Genomic DNA, 19,404 nt, shown 5'->3' on the forward strand with positions numbered 1-19,404 from the left:
ATACTTCAGCAAAAAAAAAAAAAAAAAATCAGTTATGGTTTGGATTGTTTCATTCACATCTTCTACATAAAGCAAATGGGAATCTGCTTAACAGTACGATTATCAATCCAGAACACGTTCAATTCTTTATTTCAATTTGTTACTTGCCCAAAAAGGACAACTGCAAGGAAAAGCAGTATGCATCCACATGTTAATGGGATGTTATAAACTGAAGAACTAATCCTCAAAATAGACTCATAAACAAAAGGAGTAAAGCCTTTAAAACGAAGATAATCTTTGAGGTAGACTCTGGCAAAGTCTATGCATTTTTTATTAGGTTAAAAATATTGTATTACTATGTAAAAAATTAGACAACACAATTAAATGTCAAATCCAACAACCTCTCGCATATACAAGTTGATTTCCTTAAACTTTCAATGAACAAAAATATTAAGGTTATTACTACAGGTGCACAACCTTTCATCCGACGATCCAAATAACGAAAACCTCCGAATAGCGACATTTTTTCGGTCCTTGAAGAAAGGTCCTTGAAAACGTTCACCGAGGGCGGCCCGCAGGTGACAGCGGAACCTACGGTCGGTCCTCGAAGAAAGGGGAACTAAATCCCCATTCATAAAAGAGGTGAGGGTATATTGCGCCCATTGACAATATGCTGCTGCCTAGTGGGTAAAAAGTCACACAGTAGACCGATACACAGTGTTCGTGTCTTGCGTGGGAACTTTTAAACTTAGCGTGCATTAGTGCTTTCATTTTCCCCACCTTACACCCCTCTGCTTCCCGGCCAGTGTGTCACCCCTTCCCTTGCTCCCGCTCATTGCACCGGCGCGGGGGCTTTGCACTTCACGTCGGCGATTCACAGCGCAGTCACAACAAAACGTCAGGACCACTTCACACAAACCCCCAAAAAAAACCCAGAGACCCACAGCAGTTATGCCCCGTTCCAACTCCAGAGGATTGCAAACTGTGGAATTCAGGACCACCAGATCTTCTCCCCGACATGGCGAAAGCAACAGCCCGGGCGCCCTCTCATCGGGACACCGATCCCCAACAAGTACGAGATCCCAGATCAGCAACTCCAGCCCCCCGTTCCAACTTCGTATGGGCAGAAGCTGATAGTGTGGAAGGTACTTCTTGTTCTTTCGCGTTGGAGGGGGAGTGGGATATTGTGCTGTTTGATCGTACTTCAGGGACAGGGAGACCCAAAAGAGGTGACAACGGCAAGGAAAAGCCTCGAGTAAATGCCATCCACATGTTTAATGGGACAATCTGCTATAAACTGAAAAGAACGGTAACACGATACACAGTGTATCGTGAGTCTTGCGTGGGAACAAAAGGCAGCAGCAGATTGTCGCTCATAACACCCCTCTGGGCCATGTGTGTGTGAAGCCTTTAAAACCCTCTCCTCATAATCTTTGTACTGTCTTCAGGCGATAGAGGTCTCTGCAGTCAAAGTCTATGCATTTTTTACTAGGTTAAAAATATTGTATTACTATGTAAAAAAATAGACAACACAATTAAATGTCAAATCCAACAACCTCTCGCATATACGAGTTGATTTCCTTAAACTTTCTATGAACAAAAATATTAAGGTTATTACTATATGCAAAATCTTGTGAATCTCAATGTTGAATTTAGCTATTTTGTTTATTGTAGCCCGCACTCAGAGTGAAGTGCAATGAAATAGTAAATATGTACTTTCCCAACAACTGTCTCATACACCAGGAAAGATCAATTCCCAATCTACATCAGCTGATCTCAGCAGAAAAATACAGTGGCTTGCAAAAGTATTCATACCCCTTGAACTTTTCCACATTTTGTCACGTTACAACCACAAACGTAAATGTATTTTATTGGGATTTTATGTGATGGACCAACACAAAGAGGCGCATAATTGTGAAGTGGAAGGAAAATGAAACATTGTTTTCAAAATTTTTTACAAATAAAAAACTGAAAAGTGTGGCGTGCAAAAGTATTCAGCCCCTTTAACTCTGATACTGCTAAATAAAATCCAGTGCAACCAATTGCCTTCAGAAGTCACCTAATTAGTAATGTAATCTAATCTCAGTATAAATACAGCTGTTCTGTGAAGGCCTCAGAGGTTTGTTAGAGAACATTAGTGAGCAAACAGCATCATGAAGCCCAAGGAACACACCAGACAGGTCAGGGATAAAGTTGTGGAGAAGTTTAAAGCAGGGTTAGGTTATTAAAAAAAATCCCAAGCTTTGAACATCTCACGGAGCACTTTTCAATCCATCATTCGAAAATGGAAAGAGTATGGTACAACTGCAAACCTACCAAGACATGGCCGTCCACCCAAACTGACAGGCAGGGCAAGGAGAGCATTGATCAGAGAAGCAGCCAAGAGGCCCATGATAACTCTGGAGGAGCTGCAGAGATCCACAGCTCAGGTGGGAGAATCTGTCCACAGGACAACTATTAGCCATGCACTCCACAAATCGGGCCTTTATGGAAGAGTTGCAAGAAAGCCATTGTTGAAAAAAAGCCATAAGAAGTCCCGTTTGCAGTTTGCCACAAGCCATGTGGGGGACACAGCAAACATGTGGATGAAGGTGCTCTGGTCAGATGAGACCAAAATTGGCCTAAATGCAAAATGCTATGTGTGGCAGAAAACTAACACTGCACATTACCCTGAACACACACACCATCCTCACTGTGAAACATGGTGGCGGCAACATCATGCTGTGGGGATGCTTTTCTTCAGCAGGGATAGGGAAGCTGGTCAGAGTTGGAAGATGGATGGAGCCAAATACAGGGCAATCTTGGACGAAAACCTGTTAGAGTCTGCAAAAGAGACTGGGGCGGAGGTTCACCTTCCAGCAGGACAACGACCCTAAACATACAGCCAGAGCTACAATGGAATGGTTTAGATCAAAGCATATTCATGTGTTAGAATGGCCCAGTCAAAGTCCAGACCTAAATCCAATTGAGAATCTCTGGCAAGATTTAAAAATTGCTGTTCACAGACGCTCTCCATCCAATCTGACTGAGCTCGAGCTATTTTGCAAAGAAGAATGGGCAAAAATTTCAGTCTCTAGATGTGCAAAGCTGGTAGAGACATACCTCAAAAGACTTGCAGCTGTAATTGCAGCGAAAGGTGGTTCTACAAAGTATTGACTCAGGGGGGCTGAATACTTTTGCATGCCACACTTTTCAGTTTTTTATTTGTAAAAAAATTTGAAAACCATGTATCATTTTCCTTCGACTTCACAATTATGCGCCACTTTGTGTTGGTCTATCACATAAAATCCCAATAAAATACATTTACGTTTGTGGTTGTAACGTGACAAAATGTGGAAAAGTTCAAGGGGTATGTAAACTTTTGCAAGCCACTGTAATTAAGAATATAGACAAACCAATTACCTATTTATTAGCATTCATTGTTTTGGGAGTACTGATAATTGAAGATCAAGTTGGATGGCTTTCCCCTGCCCAAATGTTCTGCTCTCCTTGTTCACTTGAATAATGTGTTGGAGAATGAAGGATAATGATAGAACTGTGCTTGACAAGATTTGATGCCTTTGAGATGAAAAGGAAGTCTTTCCAGGCAAATTAGTCTATTTAGGTGCAGAGGATGGGAAAGCAGCTTGGCAACAAATCTCCACCTCACCCTTTAATAGTTGTCTAAAGCACTGGTGAAAAAAGGAAAAACTTGACATAGATGGCACAGAAGTACTATAAATTAGTCAACAAACACAGCACAAATGCTTATGGGGCAGCTGAGAACCGACAAATCAGTAAAAATAAAACTGACAAAAAAGGGTTTAAATATGTTTTACACAACTACTATATTTCCTAACATAGTCTGACTCTGCTCCTCAGGTACATCTGACGGCAACATTTGAAGGCCACCTTCAGACTATCTAACATTTTGGCAGCTCTTCTGAAAACAGTAATTTCATCTCTCACATCTGCATGCCTGTCATGATATAGTTGTGAAACATGTAGCAACACCAACTATGTTGTCATGCATTGAGCAATCACCTACACTGCAGAAGTTCAGCAACCAGGCACAGTAAATGGCAGCAGCTCCATGTTTATTTGAGATGGTTATATCAGTGGTTAGGTTTATATAATAGCCTCCTTTTACACCCCTCTTATCAGAATTTACATAACTCTTTAAATCACTGGGTTTCCACAAAGGGTTTGGGTCACTAAGCATCTTTCAAGCTGAACTCTTCACATGTCAGATGCACTCCTAATGTCCCACTTATGCCCCTGTCCCACTTAGGAAACCTGAACGGAAACCTCTGGAGACTTTGCGCCCCACCCAAGGTTTCCGTGCGGTTCCCGGAGGTTTTTGTCAGTCTCCCTAATGGTCGAAAGTGGTTTCCGCTTCTTCTATGTTCCGGCGATTATTTCAAAAAATTCAAAACCGGCCGCGACTAAAAATAGGTTGCCGTTTTAAAAATCGGTAATTTTTTAGTCAAAGCCGGTTGCGATGCTAGTTGAAGGTGGTTGCCGGAGGTTGCAGGTAGTGGAAGGTAAGACCTTTTTTTCACCCAGTTTTATTCCACCAGGGAGGTCTTACCTTCCACTACCTACAACCTCCGGCAACCACCTTCAACTAGCATCGCAACCGGCTTCGACTAAAAAAGCGGAGATTTGTTGCCAAACTATTTTTAGTCGCGGCTGGTTTTGAATTTTTTTAAATAATCGCCGGAACATAGAAGAAGCGGAAACCACTTTCGACCATTAGGGAGACTGACAAAAACCTCCGGAAACCGCACGGAAACCTTGGGTGGGGCGCAAAGTCTCCAGAGGTTTCCGTTCAGGTTTCATAAGTGAGACAGGGGCATAACATTGATTGAAGTGTTACACAACCAACCATTTGGATATGAAACCTATTATTTTGGCTTGATGCCAAGGCAGTAATAGTAATAATGAGAATCTATAATTGATCTGTAGAATAAAACTTAAATTATTTGCATTATTTTTGCTTATGATATTAATTATCTGATATTCATAGACACAAAATGTATAAATTGCTGTAATTTACATAAAGTTAATGAAAAACACACACCAAAGCTAATATATTTTTGTTAAATCAGTTCCCATTTTTCTGCTCAAAATCTCAAATGAAAATGTGGGCTTTCCCTGATTTTGTACCAGGAAAAATTCAGATAAGTGAATTCGTCAACATAATGTTGGGGGAACTCCATCAAGGCAGGATTCTACTGTTGAACTACAGCTGCAACGGAGCAGAGTGATAATTATAGCACAAATATATAGCCCCCTGATTAGGCTGCAGCTTGAGAAATGTGTTTAGTTAAATGTAGTTCAACAGGTTACACACCAGAAGTAACTGCAAATCAGGATTCAGAAGGGAGGAACTCGGGACAATTACATTAATACAGTGAAAAGGTACTCAGCAAACTGTTGGAGCTACATTTTGAGATTATTGAGATTATTGTTACATTGATTTTAAATGTTCTCAAATTCCCTAGATTTATGGACATATCATTAAATATTAATGACTGAAGCCATAACTCACATTAAATGTATCAGCAGATTGTTAGAATTAGCCAATTGAGAAAGAGCAAGGCAGTTCATTTAAAAAGGGTTCACCTCTTAAATATTAAGAATTCCATTCCTGAAAAAGATTATTTGGTCATTTGTCAGATACTTTTTTTACATAATTTTTCTGTAGATAAACTGGATGTCACATTCTTTACATTACACCAGTAACTACGATTCAAATATCTTCATTGAATGTTAAAAATCACAAAATAATTCTTTCAGGTCAAAGAGAACATTGCCAATAATGGCCAAAGACTATGAGATTGCGACAATTCCTCGCAGTGGATTTCCGATCTTGACCAGCCAGGCAATAAATGGTTTCTCCGCAACTATTAACGGTTACATTTCCGCATCTCTCAACAATTATGTAATGTTCCTCTAGCCCCTTTTCTCAATAATCAGTTTTCTTTTTTAGTCACCTTTCGAATTGCAAAATTAAAACAAGGTTTTGAGAGGCTGGCTTTATCCTGAAAAATCAATGATTTCTACCTGGTGATGTATTGTTTACATTTGAATTAATCAAGTCCCCAGAACTTCCTTTGGTTAACTGTGTAATGTTACGACTGTGATGAGAAAGATAACTTGTTATTTCTATGGCCAAGTCGGCAGTAATGTTGTTTGTCGATTGGAGAAACATTAAAAAGGTAGTATTATTGAGAAATTCTTGCTAACTGAGAATAAGGGCTTACTGGATTGCAGTTCTCAATACGATAGAGCTGATCAGGGGTGCACCGCTCCAGCACCGGCTCCAAGATTTCAAATGGCACTCCTCCAACTTCGTGAATAGCTGAAAGAAAACAGTAATTATCACGTAAAACAATGTAAGATGTACAAATATTTTCTGAAGCTACTCAGCGGGTGCAGCAGCATCTATGGAGCGAAGGAAATAGGTAAAGTTTCGGGCCAAACCCCTTCTTCAGCCCAAAACGTTGCCTATTTCCTTCGCTCCATACATACTGCTGCACCCGCTGAGTTTCTCCAGCACTTTTGTCTACCTTCGATTTTCCAGCATCTGTAGTTCCTTCTTAAACCCTATTTTCTGAAGCAGCTCCTTCTCATGAGGAGATGCACATAGGGATTTTCCAGATATAAAATTGCTAATAGTACAAATCATGACATCTTGCAAAGCAGCATTAATTTGTTTCCCTGATGCTGCAAATATCCAGTCTGGAATCACGTGAGAGCATTAACACACAAGTATATTTGACGATCATCATTACCACGGAAATTAATCTATATAGAACTCGTATAGAGGAAATAAAGTATTCAAAAAACCAGTCGAGGCCTGGAGAAAGACAGTCCCTCAGTTTTAGATGTGCCTGTAGAATTTCAGTTATATCTCCATTTGTCTCATGAATGATTGATTGCTGGTTTGCTCTGATGACACACACAAAAAAATAAACAGAGAGAAAAGTGAGCCGGACTTTGCACTTTAGTTGGTGAATAAAGAGAAAGGACAAGTGGAACTCTAAATACTAGTTTAGCTATTCCATTTAGTAAGACAGTATGCATTGAATAGCTGGCAGATGTATTTCCCAGCATGGTAATTGTCATAATTTAACGATTAATAAAAGGAGTTAAAACAAATTTGGTCATGCAACTGATATAAAATTCAAAGAAAATGTAGGAAGGAAAATATTTAGCGGTACTAAAGTGCCAATATTGCATATTCCTCAGTGTTTTTGTAACCTGAAAGTCAGTAGATTCCGTTATTTTACATTTTGCCTCTATTTGACCTTAAGATATATGAGCAGAATTAGGACATTCAGCTCACTGAGTCTGCTCCGCAGTTAGATCATGGTTGATCTATTTTTCCCTCTCAACCCATTCTCCTGCTTTCTCCCCTTAACCTTTGACACACTTACTAATCAGGTACCTGTCAATTTCTGCATTAAAAGTACCCAACGACTTTGGCCTCCACAGCCGTCTTTAGCAATGAATTTCACCACCCTGTGGAGTATTTGTACAGTTAATTTTTAACATGCATCCTTTGCAGGTTTGTACCAATGGAAGCAAGTAGTATATTTTTTTATTACTCCATCCCCTCGTCAATAAAGTGTACAAACAGTGTGCTAACTAGCTAACTCAGGAAAATGTAAATAATCAACTCCACGAAGCCACATCCTAACACATTGGTGAGATGGGAGATATTTATTCAGGGGCAACTTTTTCCAGACGGAGGGTAGTCCACATCTAGAATGAGCTGCACAAGCAGACACAATTATAATTTTTTAAATACATTTGGACAGATATATGGCTAGGAAAGGTTCACACAACTATGGACCAAATGCAGGAAAATGGGGCAGGCCCACTATGGCAACTTAGTCAGTATTGACAAGTTAGGCTGAAGGACCTGTTTCCGAGCTGTACAGCTCCATGACACTTAGGGGATGTAGGGAAAGGGCTTCATCAGAGGCTGGAATTCAAAAAAACATTATCCGTTATGATACATAGCTGCTGATCATCACCCATAGTCTCCCATATCGATATTTGTCACCCGACTACTAATATTTAGGGTAAATATTTCAGGTCCTGCCCTCAAATGTCATCTGCCCATTTCCCTTCATGGATGCTGCCCGTCTGGCTGAGGTCCTCCAGCAGTTTGATTCTTGCTCAAGATTCCAGCATGTGTAGTCATAGAATGGAAAGAGGCCATTTGGCCCAACTTGCCCATGCCAACCAACATGCTCCATCTACAATAGACCCTCCTGCCTGCATTTGGCCCATATCTCTCCAAACCTATTGTATCCATGTACTTGTCCAAATGTTTCTTAAACATTGTGATAGTACCTGCCTCAACTACCTGCTCTGGCAGCTCGTTCCATATACTTACCACCCTTTGTGTAAAAAAAATTGCCCTTCTGATTCCTAATGTCTTTCCCCTCTATGTCCTCTGGTTCTTGATTCCGCTACTGTGGATAAAATACTCTGTGCATTTACCCCATCTATTCCTCTCATGATCTTATACACTTCCATAAGATCACCCTTCATCCTCCTGTGCTCCAAGGAATAAAGTCCTAGCCTGCTCAACTTCTCCCTCAACTTCCTCGAGTCCTTGTCTCATGTCTCTACAAATTAACAATATTCATTTGGGTGAGGAACTGGAGATCCCTAGGTCTGAGGAACCATAATAAAGCAAAGAGTTAAATTCTCCAGGAGAGGTAGGAGAAGAAACACCACTCGCATAAAATCCCTCATATTACCATTTAATTTTTATTGTGAACTATAAATATGCAGTATTTGATGCTTGGTCCAGATGAGTAAAATTTAAATCTATTTTTTATTTAAAAAAAGGAGTGTCCAATAGTAAAGTATATCAGCATGGAACTGTGGTCTAATCAGAAATAAACTACACCGTCCTTCTGTATTTTCCATACTTCAACATGTACACATCTCAGGCAATGATTTACGACTTACAGTCCACATTATTTTGAAGAACCCGAATGCACTGTTCAAATAATGACATCATCTTTGGGAGATAGGCTGTCTTTGATCCAGAGTACACTTGCATCTTCGAGTTAAATCGGCGACCAGTGAATCCCAGATCTTCTTCAGACAGAATAGACATAGCTGCATCAGAATGGAAAAGATAGATTCATTGTAATGATTTTGCAACATATGAAAAATTAAATTAAAAATCAACTGCCTGCATGTTTAAGTCTTCACCCTCATTTTCTAACTACCCTCACCTCATAACTTTTGTTCATTACTCACCTGACATCTGCAACTGGTCTCGATTTATCAGCGAGATTCGTTTCACCCTGTCTATCCTTTCATCCTGAGGGTCAGGACTGGCCTGAAACGCTAACTCTGTTTCTTTTTCCTCAAGTGCTGCCTGGTCTGCTCAGCAGACAAATTTTGCGCAGTTTTGGGTGCCAATGGGGACATTTGACTCCTCACTTTTCACCAGGATTCTCAATCTCCCTCACATTTTTGTTTTCCTCAGCATAATGAAGAAGGTCCATCTGTCTCCTCAGATTCTGGTGAACCTCTACCGCTGCACCATCGAGAGCATCCTTACCAACTGTATCACGGTATGGTATGGCAGCTGCTCTGTCTCCGACCAGAAAGCACTGCAGAGGGTGGTGAAAATTGCCCAACGCATCACCGGTTCCTCGCTCCCCTCCATTGAGTCTGTCCAAAGCAAACGTTGTCTGCAAGGGCGCTCAGCATCGCCAAGGACTGCGCTCACCCCAACCATGGACTGTTTACCCTCCTACCATCCAGGAGGCGCTACAGGTCTCTCCATTGCCGGACCAGCAGGTCCAGGAACAGCTTCTTCCCTGCGGCTGTCACACTACTCAACATTGTACCTCAGTGACTGCCAATCACCCCCCCCCCCCCGGACACGCCTCCCACAGGAAAAACACTATGACTGTATGCATGTAAATAGATTTATTTATTGAAATCATATTCTATATCGCTCACCAGGGAGATGCTAACTGCATTTCGTTGTCTCTGTACTGTACACTGACAATGACAATTAAAGTTGAATCTGAATCTGAATCTGAATAAACTCTGCTTAATAACATTATGAGTAATGCAATGTGAAAAACTTATGAGCAGTGAGAGTTTGAACCTCACTGTTCAATGTAGAAATTATTCTTATTAGTTTAGAGAGCTACCAGGTTTTACCACACCTGTTTCTCGTGAAACTGTAATATTCGATGGGTCAACAATCAAACTGAATTCTCCATCCTCATCGAGACTAGCAATATCGTACAGCTTCAAATACTACCTCATATGTGCCTTGACTACATTGTCCATGCAAGTTAGGGTCATGGTCACTTTTAGCTCCTTGGGATCACTCCAGGCTACTGCTGCTATTGCTACCTCAGTAACACTCCAGATTGCTGCTGGCTAATACATTCGATCAGCCAAATTCTACACTTGAGGAAAGATTCAGATATTTCCCTTCATGCAGCCAAGATAAACAATATTTCCTAGAACTACAAGCTTGTCCAAAATGCTGTTACTCAGACTGCATTCATATCCTGAGAGCCTGCAATTCCCATACAGTAGTTCTTCAAAATCTTGCCAGAAAAGTAACTCAATTGAGTGAAGTCACCAGAATGGAATGGCGTACATACCTAGAGCATACCTAGAACATAACACTAACTCAGGATAATCTTTGTAGTTGCTCAGTATATTTACTGTTTTAGGAAAGTAGAAACGGATTTTATTGGTAGTGAATTTCTTTACTATTGCTGTTTCTTCTTTCTCTTACCATCAATATCAATTAAGTAATTAAAACATGTGCACATATTTCACTGAGGGAATAAACAAGGAAGTTTTCATTGAATGATGTATTCCATCCTTCTTCCATTTCAAACATATTTCTGAAATTATTGTCCCCCAATTTGGGTGAGATTTAAACTATCTAAAATGATTTAATCCATACTTTGCTGGTCATGGTCAACTATAATACGCTTACTTCTCTCCTTAGTGGAGATCAACTAAACTAACACAAATCCAAGAAAAGCTCATCCATGCTCATAATGCTAAGTGTCACAGTGTTCAGGGCACTGAGGTTTTTTTTTAAATAGAAAATTAAATAAATGCATAAACGAATCATGACAATATCCTTTCAATTACTACTCTTCCCTGACTGGGGCTCAGAAGAAAGCTTAAACTGCTCTATCTCACTGCCAGCTCTCTCTGTGTCTCGATCATACGACTTGATCAATTCAAAGTCTTTGGATGAACAGAAATGTTTAACAACTAAAGAGAGGAATCTCTGAAGTTGTTCACTCCGGCTCCTTCTAATTCTGCTCCTACATATGACTGCATCTTTTCGGCCACATTCAAAGATGCAATCGACTATTCATCACCCTGGCATCCTATTGACCAAAGGATCTGACTTCTGCCACCGAGCACCTTTTCCCATTCTTATAATACCGCCTACCTACAGTGCCCTCCATTATGTTTGGGACAACGACCCATCATTTATTTATTTATTTGCCTCTGTACTCCTCAATTTGAGAATTGTAATAGAAAAACATCACACGTGGTTAAAATGCACATTGTCAGATTTTAATAAAGGCCATTTTCATACATTTTGGTTTCACCATGTAGAAATTACAGCAGTGTTTATACAGTCTTTGTCCCAAACATTATGGAGGGCACTATATAGTCCACTCATCCATGTACTACATCAAACCCCCTTTAACGCCCGTTACCTATAGACCATTTCAATACTCTTCTAGTCAGCCGCATAACTATGTTTCTAACCTGTAATTGTAAACTATAGTCTATCTGGAGCTTAAAAATAAATGTTATAAGTGGCAATGGAACAGTTATATTCTCACTCATTCACACAAAAATATTTAAGACCCAAGCCAGCATTTCAGTGAACTTACCTTTCCTTTTGGGTGGTGATAATGGTGTATAATCTATGGAAGGGAGGGGTCTGTAGTTGGGCTGGATAAGTGGCAATGGAATATCTGGTAAGACCGGTACAACATCAATCATCATCTGTTGGTTGGAGGTAGAAGTACAAAAGAAAAAAAAGAAAACTTCAGTCTTTAAGTGACAAACAGGTAATCGTAATTGAATAGCAACACAGTGATGTCTTGACATTGGAGCCACTATAAAATCAAATATTTAATTGTCTGTACTTTTATCCCCTTTCATTTTGACTCATTCTTTTAACATTCATAGGTATGATTAAAAGCAATTCAGAATGTCGCATTTTTAGTATGAAGTTATACTCATTTTGCACGTTTCAACATTCAGTGTTGGCTTTCATTCCGTGCCCATGATTGTTAAGAGTGCTAAGCTGATCCTACTGCCAGTTTCTAACCTGTCACTTGTGTACGCACACATAGCACAGTGGAACATAACTAACTCCTTACTTCCACATTAATTGCTGGGAAATCTGGAAGCAGCTTGTGTGCTTGGTTGCAATAAAATTATAATAAAACGTCTCTGTTACATATATACACACTATAGGTGTGCACATATTTTAATGAGCTTATTTAATGAGTTCATTACAAATTAAAAATTTCAACTAGTGCAAGTTGGATAATCAATTTCACAAACAGTAAGAGGTCAAATATTAGCATAATATTCTTTGCCATTTTAGTGCAATCTGAAATGCATCATGGTTCCAAAGTTGGTCTGCAATTCTCAGCCAGAACAAAAATGTTTCGACCCAAAACTTCGCCCGTTCCTTCTCTACAGCAATGCTCCCTTTCTTGCTGAGTTACTCCAGCATTTTGTGTCTTTCTTTGGTGTCACGCTTGGAAGTAATCCAGGCCAGTACTCAACATGGTATATAAGCATAGCATTTTACTGAAAATGCAGTCCACACCTGCGCATATGGGTTTCAAAATCAACAAGAATGTTCGTAATTAGACAGTAAAATGCGGTGACTGTGTTTGATGCTAGGGAGCTACCCAACATCACCGCACGCTTCTCATACGATACGATAACATAGAACTTTATATATCCCAGGAGGGAAATTGGTCTGCCAACAGACAAATAAAACACAAGATACATGAAACATGAAATTAAAGTGACAAATGGAAAGGATTGGGGATGTGCAGATTGGGGGTGGGGTGGGGATGACAATAGACAATAGATGCAGGAGTAGGCCATTCGGCCCTTTGAGCCAGCATCGCCATTCATTGTGATCATGGCTGATCATCCCCAATCAGTACCTCATTCCTGCCTTCTCCCCATATCCCCTGACCGCTATCTCGAAGAGCCCTATCTAGCTCTCTCTTGAAAGTATCTAGAGAACCAGCCTCCACAGACCCACAACTCTCTGGGAGGAAAAGTGTTTCCTCATCTCCGTTCTAAATGGCTTACCCCTTATTTTTAAACTGTGGCCCCTGGTCTGGACTCCCCCAACATCGGGAACATGTTTCCTGCCTCCAGCGTGTCCAAACCCTTAACAATCTTATATGTTTCAATAAGATACCCTCTCATCCTTCTAAACTCCAGAGAGTACAAGCCCAGCTGCTCCATTCTCTCAGCATATGACAGTCCCGCCATCCCGGGAATTAACCTTGTAAACCTACGCTGCACTCCCTCGATAGCAAGAATGTCCTTCCTCAAATTAGCGGACCAAAACTGCACACAATACTCCAGGTGTGGTCTCACTAGGGCTCTGTACAACTGCAGAAGGGCCTCTTTGCTCCTATACCCAACTCCTCTTGTTATGAAGGCCAACGTGCCATTTGCTTTCTTCACTGCCTGCTGTACCTGCATGCTTACTTTCATAGACTGATGAACAAGGACCCCCAGATCCCTTTGTACTTCCCCTTTTCCCAACTTGACACCATTTAGATAATAATCTGCCTTCCTGTTTTTGATGCCAATATGGATAGTCTCACATTTATCCACTTCATCAGTCATGCATCTGCCCACTCCCCCAACCTGTCCAAAGTCACCCAGCATTCTCATAACATCCTCCTCACAGTTCATAGTGCCACCCAGCTTTGTGTCATCTGCAAATTTGCTAATGTTACTGTGAATCCCTTCATCCAAATCATTGATGTATATGGTAAATAGCTGCGGTCCCAGCACCGAGCCTTGCGGTACCCCACTAGTCACTGCCTGCCATTCTGAAAGGGACCCGTTAATCCCTACTCTTTGTTTCCTGTCTGCCAACCAATTTTCTATCCATGTCAGCATTCTACTCCCAATATCATGTGCCCTAATTTTGCCCACTAATCTCCTATGTGGGACCTTATCAAATGCTTTCTGAAGTCTAGGTACACTACATCCACTGACTCTCCCTTGTCCACATCCTCAAAAAATTCCAGAAGATTAGTCAAGCATGATTTCCCCTTTGTAAATCCATGCTGACTCGGACCAATCCTATTACTGCTATCCAAATGTGTGGCTATATCATCTTTTATAATTGACTCCAGTCCCTTTCTTGGGGTCCAGTACCAACCTGATTTTCCCCAGTCTACCTGCATGTTGAAATCTCCCATAACAACCACAGCATTACCTTTGTTACATGCCAATTTTAACTCCCGATTCAACTTGCACCCTATGTCCAGGCTACTGTTTGGGGGCCTGTAGATCCATACCGATTCCACATCACCCGTTTCAATGTCACCCCATGCAAGGGGCTGAATTTCATTCCTCACCAACAGAGCTACCCCACCCCCTCTGCCCACCTGTCTATCTTTTTGATAGGAGGAATACCCTTGAACATTCAGTTTCCAGCCCTGGCCCTCTTGCAACCATGGTGGGGGGGGGGGGGGGGGGGTGGATCAATCCCTCCGCAGTTTGAGGAGCATCATCCCTTCCAAGACCACATCCCATGAATCTAACTCTGCCCCGAGGATGGAGCCAGCCTTCCTGATGAGCTTGTTAAACTTGTTGCCATCCACAGCCTTGGCCCTGTTGCCCCAGCACACGACAGTGAAGAAGATGGCACTGGCCACCACCGATTGCAGCACCTTACTGCAGACGTTGATGGAGCGGAGCCTTCTCAAAAAGTACAGCCGGCTCTGTCCCTACTTGTACAAAGCCACAGCGTTCCTGGAACAGTGCAGATTACTGACCAGGCAAACTCCAAGGTATTTGTACTCCTTGGTAAACAGTACATCCACACCATTGATAGGGACAGGGGTGTTCCTCTCCTCCTAAAGTCCACCACTAACTCCTTAACCTTGTCAGTGATGAGCTGCAGGTGATTCAGCCCACACCACTCAACAAAGTCGTTGACTACATTTCTGTATTCAGCTTCCCTTCCCTCACTGATGCAGCCCACAATTGCAGTCATCCGAAAACTCCTGCAGTTGGCAAGTCTAAGTTACATCTGAAGTCCAAGGTGTAGATGGGGAACAGGAAAGAAGAGAGGACCGTACCGAATGGCCCCTTACTCATTATCGTGTCCGAGATACAGTTCTGCAGCCTGACATACTGTGGTCGTCCAGTCTGGTACCGGGGCGCATGCCGGCCTTCGGCCGTCGTTCTGGTCATCGGCGGTGCGGTTATTCGGCGGGTGTATTGGGCGCTCGCGGCTCCCCGGGACACAACCGATATAAAAGCAAAACGTGCAAGTAGAATTTTCTTTGTCCATCCCAAATTGCAGAAATCTATATTACTAAAAGTCTCATCTTGACCACTTCCTGTTGATCTGTATATTGATTTTAGAAAAACCGCTACCACTTACGGCTGTGATTTTTGGCCATCTCACTCCGCTGCGCAGGACAAGAGGATTTTTCCCCTCGATGAAAAATAAAAGAGTTATTGGTGTTTAAAAAATGTTGAGATTCTCTCTCCTGAAGGCCAAGCCCCTTCCGGAAGGACTATCTTCTTCCTCATGTCCGGCAATCTTCTATATCACGTCTTTCCGGTCGGTCAGTGACGGTCGATGGTCGGTGGTTGCAGAATTGGCTACTTCAGTCAGTCACTGTGGTACAGTTTCTGTCGTCAGCATTGCCCGGGATGCGCCACGTGGAGGCTTCTGCTTGCATCCCGGAGGGACTATAAAACCCGGAAGTATGGAGGTGCCTCAGTTCTCTGCAAGATGGGGGAGTGAGGTCGCAATTCTCAGTCTGAGCTGTGAATAACACTGAACACGTCTACTAATTTTTGAGTGGTTTTACTGACCTGTCAGTGCCGTTAATGTGGTTTGAAAATGTAGTTTGAAAGTGCTAAAGCTGCGTTGCCTTTGGTTTCAAAGTGCTAAAGCTGCCTTGCCTTTGGTTTCAAAGTGCTAAAGCTGCCTAGCCTTGGGTTTGAAAGTGCTAAAGCTGCCTTGCCTTTGGTTTCAGTGCTAAAGCTGCCTTGCCTTTGGTTTGAAAGCGCTAAAGCTGCCTTGCCTTTGGTTTGAAAGCGCTAAAGCTGCCTTGCCTTTGGTTTCAAAGCGCTAAAGCTGCCTAGCCTTGGGTTTGAAAGCGCTAAAGCTGCCTAGCCTTGGGTTTGAAAGTGCTAAAGCTGCCTTGCCTTTGGTTTCAGTGCTAAAGCTGCCTTGCCTAATTAAAGCTGCCTTGCCTCATTAAAGCTGCCTTGCCTCATTAAAGCTGCCTTGCCTCATTAAAGCTGCCTTGCCTCATTAAAGCTGCCTTGCCTCATTAAAGCTGCCTTGCCTCATTAAAGCTGCCTTGCCTCATTAAAGCTGCCTTGCCTCATTAAAGCTGCCTTGCCTCATTAAAGCTGCCTTGCCTCATTAAAGCTGCCTTGCCTCATTAAAGCTGCCTTGCCTCATTAAAGCTGCCTTGCCTCATTAAAGCTGCCTTGCCTCATTAAAGCTGCCTTGCCTCATTAAAGCTGCCTTGCCTCATTAAAGCTGCCTTGCCTCATTAAAGCTGCCTTGCCTTCTATATATAATTAAAACTTTAATCTTGTCCACTGCTTGTTTGCGCTTTATATTGATTTTAGAAAAAACGCTACCACGTACGGCTGTGATTTTTGGCCATCTTACTCAGAGTCCCCCCCGCTCATCAGGTGCTGAGGATTTTTGCCATCGATGAAAAATAAAAGAGTTATTAGTGTTTAAAAAATGTTGAGATTTTCTCTCCTGTCAATCATGCCATGAATGCCACGCCCCTTCTGGTGGGAGGGGGAGGGACTATAAAACCCAGAAGTGTGGGTGTGGCTCAGTCTCTGCAAGATGGGGGAGGAAGTGGTCACGACTCGCTATTTGGTGGCCTTGCACCCTGTTTCAAGTGCTATGAAACTGCACTTGAATTTGGTGGCTTTGCACCCTGCTTGAAATGGAATTTCATGGAATAGCCGCGAGTCAACTGCCAGCCCACCAGCCGTGAGTGAGCTGCCAGCACAACAGTCTTGAGTGACTGAGTCGCCAGTCCAAGAATCCATTTGGCTTGCAATGTCCATGCTAGCCTTCTGGAAACCAGTCCCTTCAGCGCACAACACCCATACTAGCGCTCCAGAAAGCCGCCCCCCCCCCCCCCCCCCCCCCCCCCCCCCCGACCCACTGGCCACCAATATTGGAATTGGTGGAGAGGTGGAATATTGTGTTGGGGGACCAGCTGGGACCCAGCGTGTCCCACTTAGTCTAGTAATTCCTATTGTCAAGTGATGTCTCCAAGCAGGAGCAATTAATAAAAATCAATGTGTAATAAAATCAAGCTGTGAGCTACTTTCTGCTTAAACTTTCAACATCCTTACTTGCAGTGTGATGAACTATGAACAATTGGGATTATTCAACATCAGAAGATTGACAAGTATTTTAATGTAGCCACAGATGACAAATTACTAGTTCAATCCAGCACCAGGAACTGGAAGAATGACGAGATGTCCATTTCATCTGAATTACACAATAGAGTAACGCATTTCAAATCTACTGCCATGTCTGCCTTTTAAGTTGTCAAAGACATTTGTTATTGTTGCAAGTTACATTTTTCAGGTGACAGCTGAAGAGACAGTCAAAGTTATCTGTTAAGATGTGTGGGAAGGATCTGCAGATGCTGGTTTAAACCGAAGATAGACACAAAATGCTGGAGTAACTCAGCGGGACAGGCAGCATCTCTGGAGAGAATGAATGGGTGATGTTTCAGGTTGAGACCCTTCTTCAAGAAGGGTCTCTTACCTGTCAAGATGCTCCTCGAGGTAGGAGTACAATGATATCTTGTTGGAGTGCAATAAATTAGAGTGAGCAAAGAGATCTGATTTTTTTCCAGAAGGCAACATGCACTATCAGAAGACAAGAAAAGCTAAAATGTGGCCACAGAGTGGTGCATTTGTGAATTTAAAAATGGTACTAAAAGTGTGTAAAGTGAAGCATATCCATGCTCAGCATCAATGCATTGTCTGCATGAAGGTGGTGTTCAAGGGCCTGGGTTAATCAGATATTGACCTAGTTAAATGTTATTCAGTGTGTCACCACTGAAGGCCACAGCTCCAGTGCAAACATAAATTAGGCTGGCTTGTCCCTCCCTGGGGGCATGTTGATATATTTTTTCTTGGCTCTTGGTTAATTGGTCCTCCAAAATATTCCAACTGGAATTTAAACTGGAGGTGGGAATAGAACATGTCCTCCAGCTGGTTTAATGTCACTGAGTGGTTGGAGGTGCAATTGAGACTCCGAAGAAGTGGAATTCTTTGCCACAGAAGGCTGTGGCGGCCAAGTCAATGGATATTTTTAAAGCAGAGAAAGATAGATTTTTGATTAGGAGTTATGGGGAGAAGGCAGGGGAATGTGGGTTAGGAGGGAGAGATAGATCAGCCATGATTGAATAGTGGAGTAGACTTAATGGGCTGAATGGCCTAATTCTGCTCCAATTATTTATGACCTCATGTCAGGTTTTGTGGCTCATGGTTTCTCCACTCTGGCGTTTTTATTCTTTACTGACCACATCATCCAGAGTCTAATGGAGAGTTTGATTAATGAGTCCACACAGTTAAGGAAATAATTAAGTAACCAATAATGGACATGGTCCAAATGATCCATTCGTCATCATCATGTCGTCAATACAAATGGAATCACCTCTCACTTAATTTTGGATTCAGGTGCTTACAGACATGGCAAAATAAAGTGGCAACCTTTTCACAAACCATGATTCAGATTTAATCCTGATCTCCGAGGATATATCCGTGGAGTTTGCATGCTCTCCCTGTGACCACATGGGTTTAGAATCATAAAATCATACAGCACATATCCAGGATACTTCACGTCGTCTTCACCACTTCAATAATTCCAATTCCTTGGCCACCATCACTTCATCTTTACTATGGACCGTCGTTTTACACTTCCATTCCACAAAAAGAAAGAACTCAGCGCCTCTGCTTCTTCCTTGAACAGAGACCCAACCGGTCCCTCTCAACCAACACTCTCCTCTGCCTGGTAGAACTTGTCTACAAACTTAACTTCACTTTTGACTCTTCTCACATTCTTCAAGTTAAAGTGTAGCCAAGGGCACTCGCATGGACTCC

General features: G+C 42.1%; 1 protein-coding gene across 2 annotated transcripts in view; it reads right to left on the reverse strand.

Moving 5' to 3' along the window:
* Nucleotides 1-19,404, reverse strand: part of eloa (elongin A) — a 66,743-nt gene that overhangs the window by 14,687 nt on the left and 32,652 nt on the right. For both annotated transcript variants that reach the window (XM_055656238.1, XM_055656237.1), the window contains 3 exons: nt 11,898-12,012; nt 8,956-9,108; nt 6,228-6,325 (listed from right to left, as the gene is read on the reverse strand). In XM_055656238.1, the coding sequence (XP_055512213.1) occupies nt 6,228-6,325; nt 8,956-9,108; nt 11,898-12,012 (366 nt within the window). The remainder of the gene's footprint in view (nt 1-6,227; nt 6,326-8,955; nt 9,109-11,897; nt 12,013-19,404) is intronic.

This window comes from Leucoraja erinacea, chromosome 26, assembly GCF_028641065.1.
Source record: "Leucoraja erinacea ecotype New England chromosome 26, Leri_hhj_1, whole genome shotgun sequence".
Classification (NCBI taxonomy): domain Eukaryota; kingdom Metazoa; phylum Chordata; class Chondrichthyes; order Rajiformes; family Rajidae; genus Leucoraja; species Leucoraja erinaceus.